General features: G+C 37.3%; 1 protein-coding gene across 1 annotated transcript; it reads right to left on the bottom strand.

The window, feature by feature from the left end:
- Positions 1–1,813: 1,813 nt before the first annotated feature.
- On the bottom strand, positions 1,814–8,450 carry LOC137745185 (transcription factor TGA2.3-like). The gene is made up of 12 exons (XM_068485091.1): positions 8,098–8,450; positions 7,696–7,871; positions 6,473–6,576; positions 5,850–5,926; positions 5,548–5,691; positions 5,275–5,352; positions 5,128–5,187; positions 4,915–4,992; positions 4,752–4,803; positions 3,917–4,188; positions 3,068–3,316; positions 1,814–2,392 (listed from the first exon to the last, which is right to left on the bottom strand). Exons 2-12 carry the CDS (start codon positions 7,791–7,793, stop codon positions 2,246–2,248), a joined length of 1,359 nt encoding a protein of 452 aa, XP_068341192.1. The 5' UTR covers positions 7,794–7,871; positions 8,098–8,450; the 3' UTR covers positions 1,814–2,245.
- Positions 8,451–8,878: the final 428 nt, after the last annotated feature.

The following is an 8,878-nucleotide window of genomic DNA, read 5'->3' as shown; positions in this document are numbered from 1 at the left end:
ATATCATCCTCACTGATGATAGTGATATTGGTGTTCAATCTGTGATTCAACTGTTAACTACATAATTTGATATGAAATACTTGGGGCATCTACGTTATTTCCTTGGCTTGGAAATTGAGTACCAATTGTAGGGTCTTTTTGTTCATCAGTCAAAGTATGTGAAGGACTTACTGCACAAAACATCCATGCTCGAATGTAAGCCTTGTGTCACCCCTTGTCACCCTATTCACAAATTGCTGAATCATAGTAGTCCTCCTTATGTGGACCCGAAAACCTATAGAAGTATTGTTAGTGCCTTACAATACTTGACTTTCACTCGGCCTGATATTGCCTACTCTATTAATCAAGTTTGTCAGTTTATGCAAGCTCCTTTGGAATCACATTTTGGTGTGGTTAAGCGGATTCTCAAGTATCTCAAGGGCACTATAGGTTGGGATCTCTGTTTTAGACCTGGTTTTTTGGATTTGAGAGCCTATACGGATGTCGATTGAGCTGGAGATCCCAAGGATAGGAGGTCTACAACTGGTTTTGTCATTTTTCTTTGACATAATCCAATTTCATGGAGTTCTAAAAAACAACACACTGTCAATCGATCTTCTACTGAAGTTGAATATAGGGCAATGGCTACCACAACTGCAAAAGTGGTTTGGCTACAACATGTACTCAAGGACCTCCATATTTCTTGTTCTCTTGCACCTATCCTTCACTATGATAACATTTCAGCAATGGCTATTGCAACAAATCTGGTTTTACACTCCAAAGCCAAACACATTGAGATCGATTGTCATTTTGTGCAAGAACGAGTTCAACAAGGCACAATTACTTTGCAATTTGTTGCTTCTAAACATCAATATGCATATATCTTCATGAAAGGGCTATGTTCTTCTCTGTTTAGTGATCATTGTTCCAATCTTATGTTAGGGAATTCCCAACATAAGCTTGAGGGGAAATGTTAGGAAGACAAGTTGAAGTATACTGTTAGCCTTGTATTGAGTGATAGGTGTCATTAGGAGATTGGTTGTATTATATCCTAAGGTAGTTACACTGTGAGTATTTATACAGTAGGGAAAAGCCTTGTATTAATCAAGTTGTGAAAAGAAAAGTTTTCCCTCCAAGATTCTCTCTCTCTCTCTCTCCTCGTTGAACATTTCCCCTCTCATTTCTTCTGCATGCTTTTTTGGTTTGGTTTTGTTTTGTAACAAGCTGCAGCCGTAGAATATGGATCATGGATCATGGATGGCTCTCGCAGTTTGGCGCTCTTGGTACGACTTTGGATGTCGAAGGAGATAGCACCTCCCGGCCTACTCGAAAAGGAATAGCGAAATGTTATTACAAGAAAGAAAAAATACATCTTCAAACGCCACTCCACATCTGCTTCTGAGCGCACCGTCGTCGGAACCTATAACAAAGCAAACATTTCCACCATCCATCGCTGCGTTTGCCGTGTCATAAGTATCCGATAGGCAGCTATGCCCCAAAAGCATTCTCCTCCTCCATTGAATTGACATATAATCTTCTTTTTACAGCTAAATTAAGGCGAGTGCAAAGATCGAAAAAGGGTATGCAAAAATCACTCTTGTAATTCAAAACTCGATTCTTGCCATTCATACGGCATCATAATCCAACAAGTTTCATAACACAGCAGCTAATTCGTTCAAAGATTCCGACTCCATCCCACAAACACACGAAAAACTGCTACCTGAGGCGCAAAACCTCACAAATCGCCAACTGCCAAGGACATTATTTAGTAAATTCGGACAAATTCACACGCGCAGTGAATGGTACACGTAACACCCAGAATGGCAGACCAGTGAAATAATATAGCCAATAATATTGAGACAACATATGTACATGTCAAAGCTAAAGAAAATGCAAACCATTTTCACTCTGACATCATCTGATTTTTGGTATACAAATTGACAATCTGTAACCTATAATAATAGCACTATTCTATTCCCTCACTTCTATTACATAACTACCATTTCCAGATTATTCATACTACAGTTTTGGACAGAATACATCATCTACGCAAACATATGTAACAACCACCGATAACTTTGATGGACACTATGAACAATAATTTGACTTCCGCGCACCTTAACCAGGTTTGTGAAGGATATTGATGCCCAGATAGCTGAAGTCCATCTATCATCTAATCATATGGCCCTCGGTTCATGGTGCTAATTTGAGTTCCGAGACTAGCCAACCTTATTGATGAACTTCAGATAAAGGAATCTAATGCCTATCACTCCCTAGGCCTGGCAAGCCATAGAGAACTGAGGGCTCGAAGACGTGAAAAATAATCGTTTATTGCAAGGAGTGCACGAGCTGATTGCCGAGTCGTCAGTATACGATGCATTTGTTGCAATGTTTGTTGCCGAAGATTATCAGCCTGGTAATTGACAAAACGAGAATGAAACAAATAAGGCGCAGAAATACTGAACACTGACAAACTACAAAAATAACGTATTAATTACATTCATAGAAGGACAAGGTTATTTTAGCATGTAGCCCGGGTGCCCTAGATGCATGTACATAAAGAAACAAAAATAACAATTAACGTTTCAGATGTTTTAGGCAAGACTAAAAGGAAGTCCTTTGAGACAGACATTGCAACCTATCTTAGGCCAAATCACCAAGTTTGTGAACAAATCTTGTTAAACATGCCTTCCGTGCAACAAACTTCTTGTAAGACAAAGATGGTATAATTGCGTTTAAAAGGAGAACCGAGTTTTTTCGTCTCAAGGGACAACAGTTCATTTCGTATTTGAAAACAATCAATAAGGACTATATATTGTATGGGTGAAATTTAGGGCCAACAAAACAAAATGAAGAATAGAAATGTAGAATACCAGCTTATCTTTTTAGTATAATACTAAAAGCAATGTGGTTCCATTCAACCTACAGGTTCCAACACCAAAGCGATATCATTTCTCCAGATATGTCACTCAGCAATACCGGCCTATTCGTGATTCAGTTTTTATTTTTAACTATTTGTAATTGAAGCAATTAATTGTCGTCACACCGGAAAAGCAAGCTAGTGGAATTAACTATTAAGGAAATTCACCTGGCGGAGGAACCCATCAAGGGTTCCTAGCTTTCCCATGGCCATGGCCATTTGACCCATATAGTTTGCTACATTCCCAGATGATCCTGAAGGCGCAGGTGAGCCACTTGCCAAGGTCTCAGACAGGGATTGCTGCAATGCCTCCATCCCTTGTGACAGAGCATCTTCAGCCTGCTGGGATGATTGCTGCAGGTTATAAATACCTACCAATTGCTGCTCCGTTAAGGGTTCCAATTGACTCACCAGAAGCTGCACCAATGTCAAAACAGATTAACGGGACGCAGAGATCTAATCGAGAAGATAGGACAGAATAAATGTATTATGTCCACGTATATATGAAATGAATTTTGACAGCTCATTAATTACTTTCTTAACAGAAAAAGAAACATCAATTGTGCTGACTCATTAATTTCAAAGTTGGGCACTAAGAATTTCCATTAATAGCAATCGTGCCATAGAAATACTCGTTTCCATGTACATGATTTTGTGAGCATATATGACACGGCTATGTTTGGTGTGGGTGATTCTTAAACTAGTAGATGTAGAATTGAAGCCATAGATCCAACATTGCCTCATTTCCGTCATATCAAAACATGATGTTAGGCTGATAGCCCCAACTCAAAATGTCATAAACAATAGTTTCATGTCAATAGGTTAACACATTGGGAGAAAACAAGGGAACAAAATGTTAAAAATAACATATTATACACCAGGAGATGGAATTGTGCAGAAACTAAAATGGTCTAAATTTTTCTTTTATATAGATTTTGTAAGCTTCGGAAGATAAATGTTGATAGGGGGATTATCACCATATCAAATATCAACAGATTAGGGAGCACAAATTTTCACCTTAAGGAGCTCAGATGAGCGGAAGCCGCCAATCCACATGAAACACCTTTCAGCTGGTGTTTTCCACATTCCTGATAAGATGTGGAAAACATCAGCTTTTGCTGCGGTTCCCTTTAGTCTAAAAATGTCATCGTAGTGCGCAATGACGTTATCAATAACAGTACGAAGTTCAGTGTCACCCGCATGTGAATTAACGGCAGCCCTCAACTCATTTATTTGCCTGTTGTGCTCTTCTAGCCACCTTGCATATTCCACATCAAATGCCAAAGCACCTATGAAATAAAAATACGAATAAAACAACAATATTTTACCATCAAATATCAGTTAAGTGGGAAACATATGTTCTCATGCCAGACAGTTCAGCAACGTAATGCCATCTTGCCAGATTGTCAACCTGGTGTGTGGTCCAGATCATAATCTAACAGCATAAGAATCTTATGTTTCCAAGCTGTCTAGGAATAGAATATTGCCTTATGATCACACAACATAAGAACAACATCATCCAACATGCTAGCAACTACACCGTTATTAACATGAAAAACAGACCCATAATTTAAATGTTCATGACATGCTTGGAACCAATTGCAAAAGACTGGGTACCAAAATTATAGAACAATCAAAATCAAAGAAGCTGTAGAAGTATCCACCCAAAATATTTGACTTACTACATCACAATGTTAATGCAGAGAAGACCTAACCCCATCTTTACACTAAATTTCTTTAACATACATATGCATATTAAGGCACGCTGATTTACACCTCTGCGATCAATTTCAAAATTTCAAGTCCAGGAAAAATTAACCAGTGAAAACATGAGATTAAGAGGTTCAAATACCATTTCCATTCATTGAATGTGATTGATCTCCAGAGCTTGAAATGAATATTCCCTGTAAAAATAAAGCCATTAATATGATACAGGACACCCATGCCCTTCCATTTCAGGAATGAAAAATATATGATATATTAGATGCAAGTATATACAGACAACAAAACCCAACCTGCTGACGGGCTCGCTGAAGCTCTTGCTCGAGCTGAGTTAATTTCAGCCGACTACTCTCAAGTTGTTGTACATATGCCTGAGAGAAGAAACATAACATAATATTACTTCCCCACAAAGAACAGTAAGCATGACTCTTACTAGATAGGGAACACTAACAACGAATAAAGGGGAAAATAATAAACTCCTAACAAATACTTGAATGGTAACCTACTTTTTTCCGTAATCTGCTTTTCCTGGCAGCTTCACGATTTTGAGCAAGTCTACGCAAGGTCTGTAGAGAATGGTTGCACGGTAAAAGGTAATCCAATAATCATGCAAGAATATAATTTAATGGTATATTTAGTTTAAGTTACCAAACCTTTTGATCCCCAGATTTTTCTTTTGACCTGTCACTGGAATCAGAAGCTAGAAGAGCAGTCATTTGATTCCCTTCAATCTGCACAAGAACACTGAATTTAATTTCACCATAAAAAAAATAAATAAAAAAATAAAAAGCAGCCAAAATCAAATGAAGAACGAATATTCTCAGCTGCAAAATAATTTTGTATGGCAAAATGAAGGATATGTCACTTTGAATCTTGGATACAAGAATGAAAAAATAAGTAGCAAAAGTGGAAGCAGGAGATGTTACCTTCTGATTTTTATCTTCTGTGTCATCTGTTGAAGTATCAGTCCTGGGGCTTCCATCTGCCATATTGGACTCCCCCCAGTTCTCATGATTGCTACGTGACACAGAGAGCAAATTTGGCTGTGGCTCTTTTTGCAGTGGCATAAGCTGAGATCCCATGAAAGAAACAAAAAGGTTTATTTCCAAAGATGCAAGCGACTGAATTCCAGAATGCTTGTAAGTTTAATCTTTTTAATCCTGTTTTCATTTTCATTTCTCATTTTTCTTGTTCTTTTGTGAGGGGGAGGGAGAAGATACAAAATTACCTTGTTTAAACCACCAAATTGGGCATCACTACTTCCCACTGCCTGGCGATTTAACTTGTTTTGACTAAACATTGGACCTAAAAAATCAACAATAATCAAGTGATTACAAGTCAAAATCAAAGAGATAACATAACACAACAAAAGTAAATATTATCTGACAGTACGTGCATATATACATATTACATACGCCCCCTTTTACTTAAAAAACAGAATCAGAATCACTTTCTCTTCATCATACTCCAAAACTGCCAGAAATTACTTGTGCTTCTGAAGTCACACTTCAGAAAGCCAATGAAGAATAGGATCTGTTTTAAGGTAAGAATTGAACAACAGGACTAGAACAGTAGCTTCCAAGAACGTAGGAGTATATCTCAGCTGATAGGTCATTCAAGTAAACACCTACAACCAGGCACTAGGAAACTAAACACGGAAGCTGACTAGAACACTAAGAAAACCTTATCCATAAGCTCATTTACCGAGTATGAAAATCAGAAGACAATTTATATGTTCAACCACGTTAAAATTCAAAGAACTGTCATAATAACAACTTAAAGAAACAAGAATAGGAAAATTGCTAGTATTGAATTTTGCTTCTGATAAACACCAAGATATTTGTTACATACTTCTCCCAATGTCAACGGCATCCTCTATGCGAAATCCAAGAGTTTGCTCAAGAGTTCTAAAGTCTGAAATCCGAGATGAACGAATGGAGCTCCCCTCTGTGCCACTGAAAGCACAAATCATCAGAATCATGACTACCAAAATGACAAATGCAATCAACAAAAAAGGAACTAAATCCATATACATTGGCCAGAATGATAAGGCCAAAAAGGTACCATCAGAAATCATAATTCAATTACCAAACCCCCCCCCTCCTCTTTCACAAAAAAAAAGAGTCAAACGTAAACATGTTAAGAAGCTTCTTCAATCATGATGTAAACAGATGAAGAAATGGTTACCAAATTAAAGATCATGGAAACATCTCAAGTAGCATATGCCCTGTTCCTTAATTTTAGGATCACTATTATCATATTCTTGTATGAAAATAAGCAAAACGGAACAGACTTTAATAATTAATACTAGATACAACAATAATACAGCTACTCTGTTTGTTTCAATGAACAGTCGCATAATTTCAAATCAAATTGGGAAAATCAATTCCTCCATAACAGAACAATAGTATCCAGTTGCAATTTTCTTTTGTCCTGTTCGTTGGCTCTATTTTTTGTTATCATTTCAGTCATACAAAAACTGAAAAAACAAAGCTATAACTCCCTTGCCTCAAATCATTGGCAAACATTGTTTATACCGTGGAAAGACGTTATGCCATATTAAATCCCCATACTGTTTACACAAACTTGAGCTGTTGATGCATCAATCTGATAAATTTCCAATGGTTACTTGTAACTTAGCACTCTATTTAACTTCAAGCATATGGTAAGAATAAACTTCAGATACTAACATTTATATGCTGTTTGGGTTACAATATAAAAGAGTAGTAGACAAAGGGCCTAGTCGTTTTAAGTGGTGGTTATTCCATTCCACCTGTTAGACTGTAGGATTCTAAGTTCTAATTTATGTTCCTTTTGCGGATATTGTCCAACCACCGGACAAAGCATGAGATTTTAATATCAGCAGCATATGGCAACAACAATTCTACCAAAATTATATTCATGTTCTAGCAGCACAGAGGCCGCTGCCAGACCACAGCTTCTAAACTAACTGAACGCCCAAGGAAACATATTAAAAAATCAAGGATCTATACTACTGCCAATTAAACTTAAAAGATAACAACAATATAATACAATAAATATGTAAAAATTTAGGACTGTAAGCGAATACTGACCTGGGATTGGGTGTGGGTACTGGAGGAACAAAGCTCGGCATGTCGGTCACAACTTTATTACCATCATTTGCATCAACTTTCACTCTTCTACTGCCCATGGATCAACATCATCATCACTGCCGCCGCGGCGCCACCAATCCCAAAACCAAAGAAACCCACCTTCAACAACCCCTCCACTGAAATAACCAAAAACCCAATATTCAGAAACTCCTAAAATTCAAAACACAAGAGACTTTTCGAACCAAAATTCAAAATTCAAAGTCCTAGCTACGCAATTTACCAGAAAGATTTTAGCTCTAAATACATATACACAAAATAGAAATCCAATCAAAAGCTACCTACCAACTGAAGAAATGAAAGTTCACAAAAACCAGAAGCAGTAGCATAAGATAGCTTACTTACCAATAGTAAAAGCTGTATAAACAAACAAACCCTAAAGTTTGAAGTCCAGCAAAGAAGATGAAGAATCAGAGCTCAAAGGCAGTGAATTTCCAGAAATTAAGCAAAACCCAGAAGCTGAAATTGGAAGCCGAGCTAAAACAAAACCCTAACCCTGTGAAGCTTTGTGAGGATAAATACCAAGTCCCTTTGACCTTTTGATCCTCTCCCCATAATAATATTATTATTCTTTATTTATATATGCCATCAAAGGGCTGGAAACTTCGGTCCAAGAGGCCCACCTTGAATTTTGAGCACTTTAACTTTGTTTATTTTCTTCAAGAGGTTGAGAGAGAGAGAGAGAGAGAGAGAGAGAGAGAGAGAGAGAGAGAGAGAGAGAGAGAGAGAGAGAGAGAGAGAGAGAGAGAGAGAGAGAGAGAGAGAGAGAGAGAGAGAGAGAGAGAGAGAGAGAGAGAGAGAGAGAGAGAGAGAGAATAGAAGGAGGATGACGTCCTGATCATACCATCTCCTTTCCAGAGCTCACCTTTCAAAGCTCACCTCCATTTTTATTTCATGAGTTTCCTTGTTTCCTTTTTTGTCTTTATTTTACTGCTTTCTTCTTTTCCCCAATTTTATGTTAATTTATAAAAAATTTCCCCTATTTTATGTTAATATAAGAATTTTCCTTTTTTGTTTTAATGAATATAATACTGCCCCCATTTCCTTTAATTTCACGTTCTTAACTATAAAATACACTTTTGCTTTTTTCGAATGGGAAGGAAGTAAACCTTCTTTTTTTTTTTTT

Source organism: Pyrus communis, chromosome 9, assembly GCF_963583255.1.
Source record: "Pyrus communis chromosome 9, drPyrComm1.1, whole genome shotgun sequence".
NCBI lineage: Eukaryota > Viridiplantae > Streptophyta > Magnoliopsida > Rosales > Rosaceae > Pyrus > Pyrus communis.
This window is presented reverse-complemented; position numbering and strand designations above follow the sequence as displayed.